General features: G+C 40.5%; 1 protein-coding gene across 1 annotated transcript; it reads right to left on the bottom strand.

Moving 5' to 3' along the window:
* Window positions 1-2261: 2261 nt before the first annotated feature.
* Window positions 2262-14317, bottom strand: LOC125161316 (hyaluronidase-4). Its single transcript, XM_047851066.1, has 3 exons — window positions 13364-14317; window positions 4266-4355; window positions 2262-2672 (listed from the first exon to the last, which is right to left on the bottom strand). Exons 1-3 carry the CDS (start codon window positions 14315-14317, stop codon window positions 2262-2264), a joined length of 1455 nt encoding a protein of 484 aa, XP_047707022.1.
* Window positions 14318-22844: the final 8527 nt, after the last annotated feature.

The raw sequence follows: 22844 nt of genomic DNA, 5'->3' as shown, positions 1-22844 counted from the left end.
GGCTTTAAAGATGATACTCAAATAATATTGGTGAGGATTATGAAATAGCATGAAAACTACTTACAATATGGTTAAGTGAAAAGCACAGGATGTAAAATTATGCATATGTCATTATTACAATCATGTAAAAAATGTCTTTAGAAGAAATGCTAAAAAGAAATATGCCAAAAGTTGCCAATATATGTTACAGTGATTATTGGTGACCTCCCTTATTTTTTCTATTTTCCAAATTTTCTATTATGTGATTATATCAACTTTGATTTGGAAAAAATCTTAATTTTTAAGAAGTTAATCTGTGTGGGGCGCCTGGGTGGCTTAGTCGATTAAGCGACCGACTTCAGCTCAGGTCATGATCTCATGGGTCATGAGTTCGAGCCCCGTGTCAGGCTCTGTGCTGACAACTCAGAGCCTGGAGTCTGCTTTGAATTCTGTGTCTCCGTCTTTCTCTGACCCTCCCCCGCTCACGTTCGGTCTCTCTCTCCTTCAAAAATCAATAAACATTTAAAAAAAACTAAAATAAGAAGTTAATCTGTGCAATGATATTTTTAATTAATAGTATTATAAAAGGTTTTTATGTTGTTTTGTTTGTATTTTACATTTAGAAATTCGACCCTAACCATGTCGGTAACTTTGACAAGCTGGACCTGGAATTCAAACAGCACACCTGGGCTGCAAATGTTTCTAGAAAGGGAGAAGAAGTGGAGCAGGAGGCTAAATCAATTCTCATGCCTCCAAAATAGCATCATACCTATCTTGGTTTTACCTTTGGAGGAGATTTTCTCCAGGGGAAGGAAATCCTATCAATTGTACATGCCTCTCAAGAGAACACAGTGCATAAGTGGTTATAAACAGAACGTAACATCAGAAAGAGGAAACTACCCAAGACCCTGTTTTATCATAAGTGTTTCCATTACTTTGGTGATCAAGGGAGATACTTGAAGATTAGCAACATCTATTAAGAGCCAAAGTATGCATGGGACATGCTATTCCATTTACTCTGCAGAATAATTCACTGAGGTGAGAATTATATTATCAAATGTCAGCGAGAAAATGGGAAATATAAATAACTTGCCCAGAGTCACATGTCCAGATGGGTAATGAAACCACGATTCAAATTAAGTTCAAATTGACCTTATAACCACACTGCTCAAAACTTATATATGGGGTCAAAATATCAAATATTTATTGGTAGGACCCCTTCCCAATAGCACTTCTAGGTCCCTTAACTGTTTATTAAATATTTCTTTTAGTGATGACTTTTGCTCGCAAAGACACAAACCACCTTTTTATTAGCAAAACATCAATTTCTGGATCTAGAGCAATGTCAGCCTAGGCAAGTGTGGATACTATTCTGAAGCCTTTCACAGTATTTACATTGCCAGGGTCTGTAAGAGAAGGACTCATAGTGGGTGAGAGAAGCACCATATTAGAAGAGACGGCTTTGTAATGAATTGGGAACAGCTCCCCTTGCCTCAATCTCTGCACCCCTATGAGAAGTCACACCAGGACCTGGTTCTGTGCTCAATGAGCTCAGGTGGGGAAGAGAAGCCCGGTGTGAACCTAAGGCTAGAACAGACACTCTGCATTTGGTCCTCTTCAGTAGACTGAGTGACCAGTTCATACCCTGCAGTGTCCTCTTCTGTTGAATCAGATAATTAGTAATCTGTCCTTAATAAATTGCTAGCCAGAGGGGCGCCTGGGTGGCTCAGTCGGTTGAGCGTCCGACTTTGGCTCAGGTCATGACCTCACGTTTCATGAGTTAGAGCCCCGCATTGGGCTCTGTGCTGACAGCTTGGAGCCTGGAGCCTGCTTTGGATTCTGTGTCTCCCTCTCTCTGTGCCCCTCCCCTGCTCACACTCTGTCTCTCTCTTTCTCAAAAATAAAGATTAAAAAAAATTTTTTTAAATAAATTGCTAGCCAGAAAAAACAGTCTTTGAAACCAATAATTAAATATATGTGTGTACACACACACACACACACACACACACACACACACGTTCATATAAAGACTAAAATATACTAGCTCCGGTTTAAACACAACTTAAACATTCCAGTAATGAAGAAGAGTGCACTGATTTTATTCCTGGATCTGGTTTCTCAGCCAAATCGGAGTCAAATAAAGCAGTATGTTCCTGTTTATGTTAAGTGACATACATAATGTCTACTTACGATACTTCTCAATGGATTTCATAAGAGAAAAAAACTGTCCTAAGTTTCCTCTCTTCTCTAAGTGATTACAGGCCATACAATTCCCTTTAAACTCAATTATCTCGCAACCAACTGCTTTGATAACCTGCTAAAACCAGCAGGCATAGTGTTATCAGTGAGCCAGAAAAAGAGAAAACCCCAGAGCAGCCATCCAGCGTCTTGGTTTCTCTGCAGTCAGCTCCTTCGTATCCCTGATAACAGTGACAGGAAAATTTCTCCTCCATCACTTCCAGGTCTGTATCAGATGCTTTTCCTTTCACGGTAAATTCTCCATCCTCGGAGGCTTCTATGTGGTAATTTGCAGGGTTCAAGTGAAGGTAATCCGGAGAGTTCCATATCTTCCTTATGCATCTCCCGTTACTCTGGCAGAGGTGAAGGCTGCATACCTCAGCAGCTCTGGTCACGTTGACTATGTAGCTCCCTAAGTCAGAGCTCACATACTGCTTCACCTTTGTACAGTTACCCTAGAAATGTAGAAACAAACGGGTTTAGTGTTCTTTCTGGCACCAGGAGGGTTAGAACATCTATGCCCACGAGGCAGTTCTTTGGACTCGAGTGACACCTAACAAACATCTTGGCGCCAGTGGTTGATCTCTTAGGCTCAGGTGCTGTAACACAGGGGATCTAGATCAGAAAAGATGAAAGGTCCAAGGGGCAGGAGATGGAACATTTGTTACACTAGGGGCTAAGAACTGAACTTGCAAATGGGCCCCAGGGTCAGCATATAATGACCTTGCCTGCTTCCAATTTACATCTTCTTTTTCTCCCTCTAGCTCCCAAGTTAATGCATGTGAAAAAAAAGAACAAACCTAAATTAGAAATCATGCCACAGCTGCTGTCCTCTGGCCACCTTTTGGGTGTTGTGGTACCTTTCATGGTTGTGTAGGAACCTGTATTCTACAGATTTATTGTCAACCTGTAGCTTCCTGGATTTTCCTGTTAATTATGCTCAAATATCAACTGCCCTGGGTTCTAGACTTCTAGAATTTGTGTATACAATTCAAACACAAGAAAGCTTAGAAGGATGACTAGATCATTTTTTTGTGGTTCCGTTATGTGTTCTAAACGGAGACCACCTGGTTTATGCACTTCCTGCATTAAACTTCCTGATGAAGTGCTTCTCGTGAGTCACGTGGGCTGGAGGAGAACTATCACACCTGGAGAGTCAGGAATTCCTTCTCCCCATTTCTACCTAATTTTTCTATTGGACAGAGGAGACCTAACCTTATATTATCACAGCTTCATGAAAGATATCTAGGCAGCAACAAGCTGAGCCTTTGAAATTCTAAGAATAATATCAGATCATCATGAACTTGCAAAAAATTCAATTTAACAAAGTTTTGAGGATACAAGTATTACAATTCCAGGAAAATGTATCACACTATAGAGATATAAACAAACAACATCTGGAAATACAGAAGAGATTGTGACTAATGTGAATTGGGGAAAACTAGGAAGACTTCTTCTAGTAAGTAATATGTGAAGTGGGAGAAATTTGAAGAGACATATAAATCTCATTTTAAACGCTCTTAATTTTTAGCTAATTTCCCCATAGAGGACAAATACGTTCAATGTGGAGATTAAAAAGATACCATCTGTTTCTTCTTCTCAAAATAGGATATAGCACATTTAATAGTAGTTAAATGGAAGGGCTTCGGAGTCAAACTCTGGTTAATGCCAGCTTCACCATTAACTAGCCTAACTAGATGTTACTCTAGTTGGATTTCCTCTCTTGTGTCTTCCTCTATAAATGAGGATGGTAGGCCCTACCTCATAAGGGTTATTATGACCAGTAAGTAACTAAGTCCAAAACAAAGAGCATTTAGCACAATCGTAGCCTATAATGAATGGTCAAAAAATGTCAGTATTCTGATTACTATCTTAACAAATGTTAATAATATTATTGAGCACCTTCTATGTGTTGGGCACCGATTTGGACTTCAATTCTAAAGCTGGTTTATTGTGGGAGCCAGGAGAGTTCCAACTGGAGTTAGCTCTAGAAGAAAAGAACAAATACTTTAAATAATATTAACTATGCCTTTGAGGTACTGCCTTACCTCAGATGAAGTTAAGTTCATGTCTCCCCAGATAACAATGCCCGCAGCTCCCAAGGCAGCACTTTCTCCAATAGTACTGATTAGATCTTGCTAGATTGAAGAGAGTAGAGTTTATTATTCATTTGGATATAAAACAGCATGCCAGGGATTCGGGTTAGAGGCTGAGTTCATTATAATAGGATGATTTTCCACTCTTTTTAAGACTTTATTTTTAAGTAATTTCTACACCCGTGGGGCTCGAATTCACAACCCTGAGATCAAGGGTTGCACACTTCACCAACTGAGCCAGCCAAGCATCCTTATTCTCCACTTTCTTAGAGTAACACACATATTGAATGAACCAAGGCTCAAAAATTACACTCCATAATCATATGGAAAAACATTAAATATTTTTGAAGAAGAACTTGCATTTTGCCAAACAAGATATTATTTTGATGACAATCAGCCTGTAAATAGCCACCAGAAGCTGTTTAATCGAAGATAACTAGGGGCACATGTACACAAACCTGCCTTATGTACATGACCCAGAGTGTTACAAAAGTGTTTGCTTCTCTAAATGTGAAGAATACCTCACCTTCCTTTTGGCTAAATTCTCTTTCCAGTGTGCAACGCCCCCCCCCTCCCCCCCCCCCTTCCTGAGAACTTCCCCCCTGCAGTGACTCAGAGGGGTTTTGTGTCACTTGGATCCCAAGGCCAGGCAAAGTAACACAGTGTTAAGGACCTGCAGGCTCTGATTTGGTCCAGCCCTTATATTTGGTCTCTGAAATTATTTGTGTATCATTTCAAAGTATCTGATTTAATGGGCCTTATTTGTGATTCATCTAGTCGTGGTAAAGTTGCCAGCCTTTTTCTCAATATGGTTAAGGTAAACAAAAATAGAATCTCACCAGGGGTATTTGGTTTTGTAGTCCTAAAAGATTATTGTTTTAGTGTTTAAAGATTAACATGAAGCAAGGCCATTTCAGAAGGCAATTAGGATTTAAAGGTATGAAGTTGTGTTACGGGAAATGGTCTGGATCACCCGGCAGAAGAACCAAGCGGCACTCAGAGATCTTGGAAGGCAGGAGGAGGTTTATTTTACACTGGTGGGCTCAGAGGAGATCATTCTCCAGACGTTGAGCCCAGAGCATCAACAGAGGGGACAATTTACCATGTTACTTCCGCATTCCTCATTAGTAGTAATTTGGTGCCTGAGGCAAACAGGGTGGGAACAAGAACCTGGAAGGGAAGTCTTCAGGCAGGGACTGAAATTTCCTCATCGGTCCTGTTGGCCATCATATAACAGATTTTCCCCTAACAGTTGTTTTTCTAATTTAAGTTCCTATGGTAGGCTTCCTAAATAAAGTTACTAAGTTATAGTATACTCTCCCACTGTTTAAGATACTAAGCATTCAGGGGTGCCTGGGTGGCTCCGTCAGTTAGGCATCCAACTCTTGATTTTGGCATGGGTCATGATCTCACAGTTCGTGAGTTCAAGCCCCGTGTGGTCGAGCTCTGTGCTGAGAGTGCGGACCCTGTTGGCATTCTCTGTCTCTGTCTCAAAATAAATAAATAAACTTTAAAAAACAAAAAAAGATACTAAGCATTCACCTTTTACTCCAAGGATGAATTTCCACCAATTATATGCTGGAAAATGTAACTGGATGATTTGGTGGGAAATAAAACCAGAACATTATAATTGAATTTTACCTGGGGCATTTTATATTAATATCGACACTTGAGAGATAAATCTTATCTGACACTTTTATAGTCCACTCAAATTAAAGTCTTTACAATCTCATTTTTTTAAGTTGTTTTTTTTTTTCCTAGAAATCTTCAAAAAAGGAAGAGATTTTGGTTTGAACTAATTTCTCTTTCAGGCTCACATCTGTTTCCATTTCTGTGACCACAGTGTCTGCTGAATAGGTCAGACCTGACATAACAAGAAAGGAAGGAGTTTCATGAGGCTCTAATGAGTTAGCGGAAGTGAAATGGTTTTGAAGATTATCTATGATACGATGAATATGGGACAGAGCAGGAACCAGCCATGTGGTGCCCAGAAGGAGTACTCTACTGGGTCCGTGTCCATTGCCTCCTTTGGCAAAGATATAATGGAGTAGGACTCCTCCCTCCGCTCACTTTGAATGCAGTGAAGCCATATTCACACGATGTAATCAGAGGGGCCAAAATCTCCCAATGGCCTTCCATGAATTCCTGTTACATGTATGTTACACCCTTTCCAGGTGTCTTAGTTCTTGACTCTTCCGGTTTTTTTCAGTCTTTGTTCTCTTTGCTTTTAAGTTTTGGAGGTTTCTATTGAGATATCCTTTGGCTCAGAGAGTCTTTCCCCAGCCATGTGCAGTCTACTAAATAAACTCGTCAAAGACATTCTTCATTTCTATTACAGTGTTTTTGATCTCTAGCATTTCTTTTTGATTCTTCCTTAGAATTTCCATCTCTGTGCTTACATTGCCCACCTGTTTTTGCATGCTCTCTACCTTATCCATTAGAGCCCTTTGCATATTCATTACAGTTGATTTAAGTTTCCAGTCTGATAATTCTAACATCCCTGCCATAGCTGAGTCTGATTCTGGTGCTTGCTCTATCTCTTCGAATTCTGTTTTTGCCTTTTAGAATGTCTTGTAGCTTTTTTTTTTTTTTTTTTTTTGATGGCTAGACATGATTTAATCTTTTCTTGATAGGCAAATAGCTCATAAAAGGAACTGCTATAAATAGGCACTTAGTAATGTGCTAGTAAGATGTAGGGGGAATGGAAGGGTTCTATAGTCCTATGATTAAGTCTCAGTCTTTTAGTGAGCCTTTGCCTCTGGACTGTGAAACTCACAAGCTGATCAGTTATGTTTCCCCCTTCTCAGGTAGGATGGGGTTAGAGCAGGGCATTTACCTTCTCCCTAGTGGAAGACTAGAGCCAACTAGGGTTGAGTATTTCCTTTCCCCAAGTTCACTTAGTCTCTGGTAAGTCCCCAGGGGGTTTGGCTCTGGTTAAAATAGCTTCTCCTGAGGGCAGACCTTGTTAACAAGAATAAAAGGCTCTGGGGCAGCTGGGTGGCTCAGTCGGTTAAGCATCCGTCTCTTGATTTCAGCTCAGGTCATGATCTCACAGTTCCTGAGATCAAGCCCCATATCAGCAAGGAGCCTACTTCGGATTCTCTCTCTGCCTGTCCCCTGCTCTCTGTCTCCCTCAAAATAAATTTGAAAAAAATTTTTTTTCAACGTTTTTTATTTTTTTGGGACAGAGAGAGACAGAGCATGAATGCGGGAGGGGCAGAGAGAGAGGGAGACACAGAATCGGAAACAGGCTCCAGGCTCTGAGTCATCAGCCCAGAGCCTGACGCGGGGCTCGAACTCACGGACCGCGAGATCGTGACCTGGTTGAAGTCGGACGCTTAACCGACTGCGCCACCCAGGCGCCCCTCAAAATAAATTTTAAAAAACTTACAGCAACAACAAAAAAGAACAAAAGGCTCTCAAGTATTCAAAATGGTTCTTTTCCTCCTCCTCCCTACCAGATGTATGAGATTTCACTGTGAGTACCTGATAAGCTTTTGGAGGTAGAACTCACAAAAGTATATCCCCCCTACCCATGACTGAGTCCCCTGGACTTCACACTGAGCCTCCAGAAATTCGTCAATTATAGTTCTGAAAGGGCGGGCCTACGTGGCCGACTCCATCTTGTTCTGTGTCCTTCACCTTGACCACACCTCCTCCCCTTGAGTAATCCCCCCCCCCCCACCTGCCTAACAGGACTCGGACCCTTCCCCAGCCAATCGGTTGAGGCCACAACCATTACCTCACCAACTGCCCCTAGGCCCCAATAAAACCTTTGTCCTTTTGAAACTCGCTCTCTCTCCTTGGTATCTCACCGCTGTGTTCGTGCAGGTAGGGGATTGAGCCCGAGCTAGCTCGAATAAAGGCTCTTTTGCTTTTACATGGGACTCGGCTCCCTGGTGGTCTTTGGGGATCACGAATCTCTGGGCATAACACTTCAGGTTTCCCAACTCTGGCAGTGGTCCCCACAGAGGTTTCTGACCTAATAAGCTGTGATTCTCTATGCTCACCTACCTGCCTAACTTTGAGGGCAGCAATTGGCTCTGTGTCCTCACTTCTCTTTGAATCTAAGAGGGGTTGATTTTTCAGTTTGTTTTGCTTTTTACTTTTTAGGATGGAGTGACAATGTCCAAGCTTCTTACCATGCTGAGCTGGAAACCCCAAATCTCCCATGAATTCCTTTGGGTTAAAGCATTGTTATCAGAGGAAAGAGGGAGACACAGCATTTACATTTCGTAATGATAGTTATTGATCCATACTCAGCAAGTAAGGAAGCTGCAGGTGTTTGTGGTGAAACCCACACCTTCCCAAGTTGATTATCAGTTGGGAATGTTAGTTTCTTCCCAATGTGTCCTTTAGCATCATTATCAGAGTAGAGTTTATTGGAAGGGATTCAAAATGGCAAGTCTTCATGCACATGTTGACTGGAGATGAGGAGTCAATGGCAGATATTAATGCAAATTTGTCTACCAAATTAGCCCACTGTCACCTAGCTGAGAGCAGGGTGTTGAATGAATCACAGAGCAGCTATGTTTGGGGACCAAAAGAGCAAGGGCACTTTTCAGTGAGGGAAGTCACAGGTAAGATGCCTCTGGGAATAGACAGGGAGCACATGAGAGCATGAGCCACATGAAGGATGTCATACAAAAGAAGAAATAAGACAATAGTGCATGATGTAATAGCGACAAATCTTCCAGGTCCTAGTGTTTTCTCCATACTCGGGTTTCACTGCCTGATGCTCAGCACGGTGCATGTAAGGAAGGTGCCCACTGTGGGGAACTGGAACATCACTAATGAGCTTCCCTTGGTGCACCAGCAGAGGGAAGGTTAATTAATTTTAGAGAATAACATCTTTAAATCTATTAGTCAAGAAAAGTCCTTTCATTATTTTTTAAAACATAGCATCAAGTTATATTTAGGTTGTGTAGATGTAAGTAGCATAGACAATCTTTCATGTGAAATAAGGTGTTAACTGCCCCTATGTCATCCCATCAAGCAATGGCTGCTGACTGAGATTCCATTCCTACATATTCCCTTTCCGAGTTTAAGGCTTCAGTACCTGTTCAAAAGTGACAGCTATACCACATATATTTTTGTAGTGCCTCACATTTTCATATACAATGTTCTCATTTGATTTTCATAATACTCCTGATAGGTAGGTAGGGCAGGTAATACTGTCCCATTTTATAGATTAAAACAATGAGGCACTGAAGTCTGACAGCTTAAGAAATTTGCTACTTATTGATAAATTGTTTTTCTAATCCTAACCATAGTCAAACCTTGGTTTGCAAGCATAATTCTCTCCAGAAACATGCTTGTAATCCAAAGCACTTGTATATCAAACCCTCCAGAGAGACGAAGGTTATTGTGTAGGACGACTTGCACCATCCCTAATGGATGTTGACTATAGTTTAGTATTAATAAATTCTTGCCATATGTTCTATTTAATGTAACTGGGAATAAGGCAGCAGAGGAAATGGTCTCTATCTGCAGGTAGCCTGATCTAGAATGAAGCAAAGCATTCCTAAGCTTACTCTTGAACGGAAAAGCAAAGAACTGTCCATAGGTACATTGAACTGCCAAAAAATACACCAGTGCCAGTTGTGGGCACCTTCCAACGTTCTGAAAAATCACTGATTTCTGCCAAACAACGCAGCCTGAGACCGACCATCGGAGCATGGGAAATGACTGCCCACATCCCTGCAGAGAGAGAGAGAGACTGAGAGAGAGAGAGAGACCCATTGGCTCAGTTGTGATCATATGAAGTTGGGCATCATGTACTACTCATATGGCAAGACATCACTCGTTTATCAAGTTAAAATTCATTAGAAAAGTTTGCTTGTCTTGCGGAACACTCACAGAACAAGTTACTCACAATCCGAGGTTTTACTGTATATGTGTGTGTACACATGTACAAACACACACATACACACACACACTCTAAAGTGCAGATATCTAGGTGCCTGGCTGGTTCAGTCAGTGGAACATACAACTCTTGATCTCAGGGTTTTAAGTTCGAGCCCTACAGTGGGTATAAAGATTACTTAAAACTAAAATATCTTTGGGGTGCCTGGGTGGCTTGGTCTGTTAAGCGTCTGACTTCAGCTCAGGTCATAATCTCATGGTTCATGGTTTCGAGCCCCACATCAGGCTCTCTGTTGTCAGCATGGAGCCCACTTTGGGTCCTCTGCCCCCTCTCTCTCTGCCCCTTCCCCACTCATTCTCTCTCTCGCACTCTCTCAAAAATAAATAAATAATCTTAAAAAGAATACAGTGCAGATATCTTTGAGAGGAGTGGACATGGAAGCCATAATTAGTCACTTATGATTTGGTATAAATGAATATCAGGTTTTTTAAAAATTTGTGGGCAGAATTTTTATGGAGAATACAGTAAAATGGTGGGTAAATTGAGGGTTTAAAACATTTGGAAATACCTTGCCATTCCGAAAGTTTTCAGAATGATACAGAATGAGTCCTGGGACTGACAAAGAGAACTGTTGCTAGATGAGACCCTAACTGTTGTTCCTTCTTTACTTAGAACAAGTATTTCTGAGGCTGTGGCTACTCAAGGAAACTTATCTAGGTTTACAGACTGTGCAGAATGTACTAATAGTCTAAACTAATCTTTTGAAATGAACACTTTGTCCCTTAAAGTTTGTTGTTTCTTCCAAAAGTGAATTTAGTATCACTAAAGATAGAAACTTGTTTGAGCCAAATATAGAAAAGGAAACGAAGTTTCATAGAAGAAAGTAGTATTTAAGCTCCAGGGTCAAGACTATTTTGTAAAGATCTAGATAACTTTGTAAACCTACCAGGCAGTACTGATTTCCTATCATTCTTGATCATTTGTTGCTGACTTTTCTGGGAAGTACAAATATCAGTTCACAATAGAGACTTTTTTTCCCTTACTCGTCTCATTAATGGCACCCAAGGCATAGCATCTACCAAATCCTGATACATCGCGTCTTTTCCTCCTCTGAGGATTAAGCTGTACTCTCTAAAGTCACCATACATGCCTAGTGGTCATGCTAAAGCCCTCACCTGGGTATGTCCTGAGCCTCTTCCTTTAGATGTCTCACACTCAGAACATCTTTATATCTTAATACACGCTGGTGAATTGAAACTTGTAATGGTGGGAAAGGAAGAAGTGTGATAAACTCATAGTACCCAGTAGTATCTTAAAATACCCATGTGAAAGCCTGAACAAGTCTCCAGTTTTCTTATCATAGAAAGTTTACACATAATTGCCCAAGTCCAACCGTTAGAGTGGCATCCACTTTTAGATTTTTATCTCTAGAAGTTTCCATTTGAGTGACTACAGTAGCAAAGAGAGAAAAAGGGAGAGAAATTGGGCTGAAAATTCATCTATTTTAAAAGTTACCCTTATGGTTTGTGGGTAATGATGAGGTTTTGGGGGGGGGGGTGACAGTGGGGTCCGGAGCCGACGACCAAGAATGAATTCTTGAAGATGTCTTTGGTACAGAAAAGTGTTTTATTAAAGCACAGGGACAGGACCCATGGGCAGAAAGAGTTGCTGCCCCGGGGCCATGAGGAGAGACTGGTTATATACTATGGAATTGGGGGTGGGGGGAAGTCCTGGGGAAGTTTCCGGTGAGATTTTCATATGCTAAAGAAGATTCCCAAGATACTGGAGGCCTAGCTATTGTCAAGCTAAGGTTGTTTTTCCCTCTAGGAAAGCATTAGCATTAAGACAGCAGGGCGTTCCTGGAGAAAGTTTTACTCTGCCAGCCTCAAGTATTTGTCAATGGGCTGCAGATTATAAGGAAATTTAGTTCTATCTGCCATTTCCTCCTGCCTGTGTTTCCCACATCACTATGGAGGGGTGATGGAGACTTAGGTCCTGCAGACTATGAGCTCTATCAGTTAACCCCTTTCCTTTGTTCTTGGGCAGCCAGGAGTGCCTGAGGACTATCACACATCTCCCACCTGATTGGGGGGGGGGGGGGGTTGCTAAATCTGTAGAGCCACCTATTTTTGCAGATTCACCCTTAAGCCTCTTGAAAAAACTTTTTTTAGTTTAAAAAAATTATTAATTATGGTAAACAGACACATATAAAATTTATTACCCAAACCATTTCTAAGGGTACAATTCAGTAGTGTTACATATATTCGCATTGTTGTGCCTCACACCTTTTATGAAAACTGGTATTATACATGAAAAGAAAAACTTTTTTTTTTCTCTTGACATTAGATGGTGAGGCCAGAAGCAAGAATGCTTCCAATCACACTTCCACGTGTGTGAGCAAAGTATTCCATTTTATTTTTTTAACGTTTATTCATTTTTTGAGAGACAGAGTGTGAGTGGGGGAAGGGGCAGAGAGAGCTGGAGACAGAGAATCTGAAGCAGGTTTCAGGCTCTGAGCTGTCAGCACAGAGCCCCACGCGGGGCTCGAACTCACGAACTGCGAGATCATGACCTGAGCCGAAGTTGGACACTCAACCGACTGAGCCACCCAGGCACCCCTATTTATTTTTGAGAGACAGAGAGACAGAGTGTGAGTGGGGGGAGGGGCAGAGAGAGTCGGAGACATAGAGAATCTGAAGCAGGCTCCAGCCTCCAAGATGTCAGCACAGAGCCTGAAGCCGGGCTCAAACTCACAAACCGGGAGATCATGACCTGAGCCAAAGTGGGACACTTAACCAACTGAGCCACCCAGGCGCCCCAAATTATTCCATTTTAAAACATCCTCTCTGATTTCCCAGCCTGTTTGCCACCAGCCGTTTCAACAAAGGCCAATAGCGAGGGATGGTCATCAAAGCTGGGGAGGAGGCAATAATAGTTGTTATCACCTTTAAACCTTCCCTCCATACTGTGTTCCTTAAAAGAATAATTCTAAATAAGATCACTAAAATTCAGTTTGCATAAGTAAAGAGTCTAAGAGGATGGCTAGTGAAAGAAAGAATTAGGCTCCTTTCTAAAAGACCACTAATTGGGAATTCTTCAATGAACATAATTAACAAAAGAAATGTTTCTTTTAGAGTTAGGGAGGAAATCCACCCGCCCCCATCCTCAGCAAAGGGTGTCTTACCTTAGAAAGAAAAAATAAAGGTTCCTCCCTGTAGCCTAGCCTTGTGTAAACGAACACAGGCAGAGCGTAATCGTGGGGTGTCATGGTGGAGATCCTCATGGATTCGTGCACCCGAAATTGCGAGAAGCGCAAAATGTTTTCGTTGTCTCCGAGAGATTTTCTGACACCAATAGAAGGATACAAAGCAGCACTGCTATTCCAGAGCCAAGAGAGCTCATTGTTTCTCAACACTTCCTCTTCCGGGCATGACCCAGTATAATTCGGGGCATAAACATTATAATTGTGGCAATCAGGATATAAATAATAACCCCATAAGCCCTTGGGTCTACTCTTCATTCCCAATTCGATGGTTTCCTTCATGAAAGCTTTTGCACTTTCTTCAAATGTCGCTTTGGCTAAATATTCAATATCAGTAGTTGATACATTCTCTTGCATATCAGAAATCAGCTTTCTTGACTTCTGTCTGTAGACGTCTTTTGTGTTCCAGTTACGGGCCCACTGGGGTCGCCAATATTCCCAGTCGATAACAGCAAGTCCACTGAAATCTTCAGCAGGGATGTAATAATTAATATCTTGGTCAGCTTTCTCTAGATGTACTTGCAAACTTATGTTCTGAGGGAGACCCCCATTAATGGGAACCCCCTGCGATGTATACCATGGATAGTATCCCAATCTGTTGACGTAAAATATGGTGACATTTTGTCCCCTGGCCTTGGCCAGTGGGCTTCCAATCACCTGAAACATTTTCAAATTTAGTCTTATATTGTATTTTATCAAACACTGATCCGTTGGAGCATTCCAAGCAGCTATAAAAGGTTTCCTTTGATAAATTGGAAGTCGGGCAGGTTTTAGAGAAGAGATAGACTTCAGAATAAAGAATATGAGCAGCCATGATGTGAGATGTATTGGTTGAACAACACAAAACCTTAATTGTCCTTCAGATAATACTTTCATGATAAGATAAAAACCTTATCTTCCACCTTAAGGTACTGTGGAAGACCTGTAGGGAGAAGTAATTTTCTATTAGTGATAATTTTGAGGAAAAAGACTCAAATACTGGGTGGATATTATTAGATTTTAAAGAGGACTATACATAAATTGAGATACAGAAGCAAGGGTAGTGACTGAGTTTCCATTCAGGGGCAAGCAATGCAATTCAATAAAAACTCATGGAACTTCAGACCCTATGCCCAGAATACAAAGTGAATAAGATGTGGTTATTCACTTGTGGTTGCTCTTGAGAAAGCTTATGATCAAATAAAAATGTAAAATTATACCCATTATCATTTTTGAAAAGTCATCAAATCCTAGGCACTAAGCTTAAGTACTTTATAAAATATTCATCTCATTTAATCTTATAATAACTTTGTATTATCTCACTAAGCCAAAAATGTTGAGATGCTTTCCCAGCCTTGTGGCTAGGGTGCTGATATGCAATCGCAGTCAGGATCCATCCTACTCTGGACTTTGAATTGAGATCTTGGGAATCAAAGAGCCTGAAAGGTGGTGGGGCCAGAAATTCCGGCTTCCATAAATGGCAGGGCCTCTCAGGGGCATTCAGAACCTGATATCCATGGTGTTGGTGTTAAGTGGCAGGATTGTCCTCATGGGACAGCACTTCTCTGCTCAAGTCAGTGAGGTTTTGTTTTGGTTCGTTACAACCAGGAAGTCTGGCTGACGGAGGTTTTTTTCCATGGAATCTGTGGCTTTTGAGTATTTCCGTCCGCAAAGCGGTGTGCTGCATATTGTATGTAATTATCATTTTTAGCCGCTAGATGTCACCAGCTAAACCGTATAGCATTTGTGAGACCTAGGACACTGAGGCAAGCCAAAATTTAAAATAATTTATGAAAAATAGAAAACCTGAACAGACCAGTTACTAAAATAATGTGTAAAACTTTATTCAAAGACATTTAAGAAGTGCTAAGTAAATGGATATAAACAAAATATCAGTTTGGGGGCACCTAGGTATCTCAGTCAGTTGAGCTACCTGACTTTTGGCTCAGGGCAAGATCTCGAAGTTGGTGGGTTCGAGCCTCTCATCAGGATCCCTGTTGTCAGTGCAAAGCCCACTTCAGATCCTCTGACCCTCTCTTTCCATGCACCTCCCCCACTCACACTGTCTCTCTCAAAAATAAAAAATAAACATTAAAATATGTGTGTATATATATGTATATATATATATATATATAAGTTTTTAAGAATTATGGAGGTATTTTCTTCATCTGTGAATTGAATAAATATGTGTTCCTCCACCACACGAAGATGGATAAGATTGCTTATCTTAGTAACTTGAAATATGTCACACTGAAGTATAAATTATTATTTGAAGAGAGCAGTATTTTCAAGAGGATATAATTTTATGCATACAACAAGAATCGCGGTCCTTTAAAATGTCCCTTTTCTTTGATTTTTTATTATATTCTGCCTTAGGATAAGAAAAATGGATTTACTTGCATAGGTGTTCATTAATAGGGGAGAAAAAAGCTTTTATTTAAAGGTAAAATTCAGCTCATGTTAGAGAAGTCTATAAATGTATACCAAAAAAAAGTATGTATATATATATATATATATATATATATATATATATATACACACACACATACAACCTATCAGAACACTCACTTTCTGCTTTGGGTTTTATTCAAAACATAGCTTTCCACTGATTATTGTTTCCCCTTTGGTCAGCCCCCTCATTACTGCCTGCAAATCTTCACCCATTCATTACAAAATTACCAAGTTATTCTTTTCTCCTTATCCTGGAACATTATTATTCCCCTTATTCTGGTTACTGGAAGGTACACACGCCATGGCAGGTGGCAGGCCAAACTCCTAATCGAATGTACGGATTACACGACAAATACGGGCAAGGTAAGTAAGGAAAGTTCAGTGCCTGTGTCTTCTGCTTGCTGTATGTGTCAGCTTTCTGCTTCCCACGCAGGCAGGTCACGGTGCTGGTACACCCTCTGTCACTCTCCTAATTAAACATGGCTTTCTGGGAGGAGATCCCTTCACTTGGCACCTCTGGAAAGTGTTTTGGTCCCCTGCCCCCATTATGCAGTCATTGGCTGCCTGCTTACCCACCCTTTCACCAGGGAACCTACGCACGCCTTCCCTCCCAAACATGCCCTTTGCTTCAGAGCTCCTCTGGACCCCCTTTAGTTCATCCTGCCCGTGCCACCCAAATCCCCCCTGAGCTCTACCTGTATCTCGACCAGTCATGACAGCGTAACAGTCTGCAATTACCCACCCTTAACCATGAGTCACCAACAGCAACCTTCCTTTTCTTTCTTCCTCCCCCCCTCTTACAATCTACCCAGAAACGTCTGCTGCCTTAAGTACATCTCTAATTGCTGGAATTTTAGGAAGAGTTGGCAAGATACTTGGGGTGGGGATGACTGAGGAGTGTCACTTGGACTTCTCCCCTAAATTTTATCACCAGTTTTCTCTTCATAGGAACAGGGTTTGTTCTGGGAACATGTATGAAGGACTAGTTCCCTTCCTTCCACAGGGAAACTTCTGCGAAGACATTTTGAAGGCCCTTGAACAAATGATTCCCAGCAAAGTGGCACATCCCTGAAAACTTGAGGATAATGGGAGTATGGTTTTCTCCTCAGACCCGTGCCCTGCTGGAGAGAAGAGCCATAGTGAGGAAGGTTTAGCTGAAACTACTCTGACTCGGCTTCACAGTTCTGCTCTTCTTAGCCCACTAAAGGAGAATGTGAAAAAATAACAGACAAGTGGGGACCGCCTCATATCAAGCAGGCCTCAACCCTTACCTCATTATGGTTCCCCCAGCCTGACAGTGAGGGATGGTGGAGAAGGGGGGGAGGGCTTGAGAGAGACAGGCGTGCCATGTGCAGATACAAGAGTCTGCAGAGAAGTTTCTATCCTCCGTTTACTATTTCCCCTCTCACTCCTTCCCCACAAAAGTTTAGTTGCTTGTGACACGTTTAAAAAAAAAAAAAAAGCAACATCCAGATTTCAGAAAGTGGAGGCACTTAGAACCATGCCGTGTTATTCTCCTATTAGACAAACAATTTCACAGAATACCGACCTCACACAAGTTTAATCTCAGACTGTAATAAAATGAGACAGAGCAAGGCCACTTTTTCATTTTGGCCAAGCACACATAAAAACAAGGTCACTGTGCAACCCATAAAATATCAAACATCCTTCTCTCCTGTTGCCGGAATGACTGCTATTCTTTACCCAAGTATGGATATGTGCTTGCTTTCTGACAACATCCAATATGGAGAAAATCTCCGTTTTCTTAGACCTTCTGCCAGGTCACTCAGCTAAATCCTGAGTTCTGTCATAGGCTCTTGCTGACAACCCTCTTACTGAGCAACCTCACAGTTTCTCATGCTGTGCATTTTCCCTTGCTGGAACCCGTAATAAACCCAACCCAGTTAACTGTAGGTGCGTTCCCAGTAGTCTTCGGGGCATTGACACCTGTGTAAAGACACTACTGAGCATTCGGGAAATTTTTATTGAGCACCTTCTATAAACCAGGTTCCCACCCTAAGTCCTAGGAATACTGGTCAAAGCAAACAAAAACCCCTGCCCTACAAGGCTTGAATCTTTGCAGGGGAGACAGACAATAAACAAGATGAGTAAATAAAGTAGATAGTAGCTTGGAAGGTGGTAACGGCAGAGAAAAAAATAAAGCAGGATTCATTTTAGATGGGAAGGCTTCACTGATCTGAAAGAGAAAAGGAGTAAGCCTGGAAGTTTGGGAAAGCATGGGAGGAACACAAATGCAAAGGCCCTGAAGCAGGAGGATCTCCGCCCTGTTTGAAAAACTTCAAACAACCCGGTGACTGGATAAAAGAGAGAGGTAAGAGACAGGGTCTTGTAGGGCCTTGTTGGGACTCTGGCTTTCACTCTACGTGTGATGGGAAAGAATTAGAAACTTTTGAGAGAAGAATGACCTGGTCTGAACTGGGCTTAACTGGATTCCTCTGGCTGCTGTGTTGAGGCCAGCCTGAAAGGGAAAGGGCACAAGAGAGAAGCAGCAGAAGCCGATAAGGAGACTCTTGGAATAATCCGGAACACAGATGAATGTCGTGGAATCCAGATATTCAAAGTTCACGATGTTTTTAACGATTGCCACAATGAAAACTAATAATATTATAAATCTATAAATTAATCCTGCTAGTTTGCACTTAATTGTGATTGCAACTCCAAATTCTAAATAGAAGGGAATACTCTGGGAGTGCTTTGAAAAACATACACACCCATCCAGTAATGTATTTGTGAAAGGAATTAATTTTCCAAATCAACTCTTCTTTTTTTCATGATGTTGAGATTTTTTTTTATCAAAACCTTTAAGGTGCCAAGTGTCTGCCTCTAAATCCATAAGGTTTAAAAAGGTATCCTCAAAGTCCTAATCCCTAAATGGGGATCCCAATGAACCCCGTTTTTTTGGAAATTTAAAAATGCAATGTTTTATTTCCAAACCTTTGAGGAAAGGGTTGGCCAAAGTGATATTTTGCTAATAATAGAACTATAAGCATAAATATTTATCAGAATGGAAGCTACAGCACGGCCACTAAGTTCAAAGCTGTACCCTCAGCTCTGCAGAACTAACTAATTGTTAATCTGCTTTTAATAAAAGCTTATTAAAGCAAACGCCAATAATAGGCTTCTGTTTTTCCCTCTGAAGGATGTTCCTGCCTTAGTCTGATCGTCAACTGGTGTCTTATCCTGATGGTTCTTAAATTCTTCTCATGAAATATCAACATTGTGAAAATTGGCTGTTCCAGCAGGAGAAAAAATACACTTTGATGGGTAGAAGTTTCTCAATTAAGTTTTTCCCCTACATTTTTCTTAAAAACTCAGTGCCATTGATTTAAATAGAATCCACTCGGGGCGCCTGGGTGGCTCAGTCGGTTAAGGGGCCGACTTAGGCTCAGGTCATGATCTCGCGGTCTGTGAGCTCGAGCCCCGCGTCGGGCCCTGTGCTGACAGCTCAGAGCCTGGAGCCTGTTTCAGATTCTGTGTCTCCCTCTCTCTGACCCTCCCCCGTTCATGCTCTGCCTCTCTCTGTCTCAAAAATAAATAAACATTAAAAAAAAATAATAAAAAAATAAATAAACAGAATCCACTCTATGATGATATCCTTTAAGTCCCACAATTCATCATTAGGTACTGAGTTTTATTATAACTCTATTTTGTGTTCCATCGAAGAGCACTGATGTCCCTCCGTCTGAACAAAATTTAAAACTACTGGACTATCTTGATTGTATAAAACCACTTCCTTCTCTTCCCTCATTTCCTAAAAGATAAACTTAAGTTTTGTGAGTATATAAAAATGACTATTTCAGTGTCACTCTTGCTCATGGAAAATTCGCTCTTCAGTGGGAAAGGCCACATTTTTTTATGAAGCAAGAACGATTTGCATTTTATGAAATGTTATCTGAAAGAGAGTATAATTGTCCTTATGCAAGAGTGTATATACTTAGTCTTTGTCAAAAAAGTATTACTTTCCTTTAGGACTTGAAATTTCTTGCAGCCAAGATCAACAGCTTTCTTGGAAAAGCACACAAAGTCTCAGGACCACGATTTGCATAAAATGTTCCCTCTGTCAACCTGTTTTTAACTAAGCTCCTTAAAATAACATTAGGTTAATTTGAATCTTCAGCTTTCTAATTAATGTTTGTGAACAGCAAATCAATCTAGTGGTCTGTGAAATTTTACATAAGTCCTTTCAATGTCCATAGTCAAGATGATAACTTACAACACCCCCTTCCTCCAAGATATGACCCAAGTCATTGACTGGAAGAACTGGGATATTAGGCAGGGTAAACAAACAGAAACTAGGGAAGGGGAGCTGAGGCAGAACCCCGGGCCTGGGGACAGGAACCATACTTACACAGGAGAGTTTGACCTGGATTCTTCACATACTAGGTCTGAATGTCAGGGCATAAGATTGGAGTGGAAGCTGCAGGCATGTGAGACACCAAAGGTTGTAGTCAGATCACAATATTTTAATTTAATGTAATGGCTTAATTTTATATCCTGCCTGAGTTGTGACAGGAATGTCTTGGAAACTAAGGTTGGACTGGCTTTTTTACAAATGGCACCCATCTCTCTGTATAGCATACATATTTTAGCAAGGTAAAAATCTGAGCAAGGTAAAATGTGCAGGCACAGACTCCAAATGGTTTGTAATGAGGAAAGAGTAAATGACCATGGGGCATTCCCAAAGGAAACGGAACACTGGAAATTTCTTTTTTTTTTTTTTTAATTTTTTTTTCAACGTTTTTTATTTATTTTTGGGACAGAGAGAGACAGAGCATGAACGGGGGAGGGGCAGAGAGAGAGGGAGACACAGAATCGGAAACAGGCTCCAGGCTCCGAGCCATCAGCCCAGAGCCTGACGCGGGGCTCGAACTCACGGACCGCGAGATCGTGACCTGGCTGAAGTCGGACGCTTAACCGACTGCGCCACCCAGGCGCCCCCCCCACTTTTTTTTTTAAATTATGGAAATTTCTATCTGAATTACAAATGCACAAAACTGTTTACCTAGAAATTCTGCTTCCATGTTATTCATTGCAGCATTGCCCATAATCATCAAGTTTGGAATCGAATGTCCATTATTCAGAAGTTGTGAAACTGTGGACTTCTACCCAATGGAATATTATGCAACTATACAAAGAATGAGGTTGTTTCTACATATTGACATGGATATTCACCAGATGCCATAATTGTTCTTTAAGGTATATATTTGTTTTATATACATATTCATACATATATTTAATATTTTTAAGAAATAAGATGTGTATAGAATACTGCCATTATTTTTCTGAGAAAGGGATATACTTATATTTGTATTTATATTTATTTGTTCATGTATATGTATACAGTTTGAGTACTAAGAAATATATCTGGAGGGACACTCAAGGACTAATTATGTTGCTTGTCTCCAGAAAGGAGAGCTGGTGGCTGAGGGAAAAAAGTGGATGGAATTTCTTTGAGTGGCAACTTCTGAGATTTTTGTCCTATGTTGATGAAGAGTTATTCAAAACCATTATTTGAATCAAAAAATAATAGAGTTCTCTTGAAACAAACAAACAAAAAAAGAAGATATAAACTGATTCTGATTATAGGGAATCAGGCATGGCTTCCTGAAAAGTTAACATCTGAGTTGGATTTTATTACATAGATCATTTTTTTATCAAGTTATTTGAGAAAAGGTATGCTTTTCTGAAATCTGGCAAGAAAAGCCCTTTTTAAGAAAAAAGAAAGTCCCCTCCCCCCTTTATTTGTAGTTGAAGTAAACACCATCAGCCAACACTTTTAAGTTACCACTGTATACTGACATGTGGGTATTAAGAGCTAATTATAGCTTGGTTAATTATCTATGGTAAAGAAAAACTAATGGTGGCTAATCGTTTAGTAGATGTTCAGTAGAACACAGAAGATAGGCTTGAAGAAATTGATTAGTAGTATTACGCACCACAAAATGCTGTGCACAATATGAGTAGATTATTTCTTACAAGTGGAAAAAGATGCTATAGAGAAATAGGACTTCTCTGATTATAAACAGTGCAAAACTCCAGTCGCAACCATATAAGTACTTGGAGGGACTGAATATGAAAAAGATAATTTGGTTCTTCTTTCCTTGACTATGTTGTAGTTTTGGAAAATTATCCAACCTAATTATAAATAACTCAGGAGGGTGGATTTTACCTATTCAACTTCAGATCACTTTTCCTTGGATTTCTTAAGCACTTTAATTCCATTGTATTTTACCCAGTTATACCTTTCTGACAAAGCTTAAATTCTGACAGTTTTTTTTCTAATTCTTCAAATGTTCCTGGCATTATTTTTATTCCTTTTTATTCTTCCTCACACTTCTTTCTAATAAATACTTTCTCAAATCTTACTGCTTTTACAAAATTTTGTCCAACTATCCTTTTGGGCTATTTTACAACACAAAATAAGGACATTTCAGAGGTCGTATAACAGAAGCCAGTATGAAGCAGAGCTCAAAATCTTAGACTCCAGGGCTAGTTACCATTATCAACACACTAGAACAAGTTTCATTGTCTGTCATATTCAGTTTTGACTATTGTTGTTTCAATTAGTCTTTCCAATGTGTCACAATGCTGTCTTTTGGGGGGATGATGATGATGAATAATGATTGTATATTATAAATCCAAACAGTATAGATGTCTGTTTTCTGCTTATGAGCTACATAAAGTGTTGGCTGTTGAAAATTAAAATTATGAACTTAAATTCTAATCTTTAAAATTTATGAATATGGGATGGAATCTTGCCCACCACCCCTCCCCTCATGCCTCCTGCAACTCTGTAACCCTCTTGCTGACATTGTCACACAGGACAGATTTTCTGCCCAAGATCTCTCTGAATTGAATTGCTCTCTGGACTTCTCACCACTGTGGTCTGATCTCCTGATACTCAACTGAATCACACCTGAGTTTGTAGTGCCCACTGGCATGGCAACTAATG

Source organism: Prionailurus viverrinus, chromosome A2 (assembly GCF_022837055.1).
Source record: "Prionailurus viverrinus isolate Anna chromosome A2, UM_Priviv_1.0, whole genome shotgun sequence".
NCBI classification, from domain to species: Eukaryota; Metazoa; Chordata; class Mammalia; order Carnivora; family Felidae; genus Prionailurus; species Prionailurus viverrinus.
This window is presented reverse-complemented; position numbering and strand designations above follow the sequence as displayed.

Excerpts from the sequence above, each read along its gene's own strand:
- LOC125161316 (XM_047851066.1), bottom strand. The coding sequence starts at position 14,317 with ATGAAAGTATTATCTGAAGGACAATTAAGGTTTTGTGTTGTTCAACCA. Across the intron at positions 4,356-13,363 it reads CTTTATTTTTTCTTTCTAAG|CAAGATCTAATCAGTACTAT; the intron begins GTAAGACACCCT and ends TCTTCAATCTAG. Across the intron at positions 2,673-4,265 it reads TGAACTTAACTTCATCTGAG|GGTAACTGTACAAAGGTGAA; the intron begins GTAAGGCAGTAC and ends CTACATTTCTAG.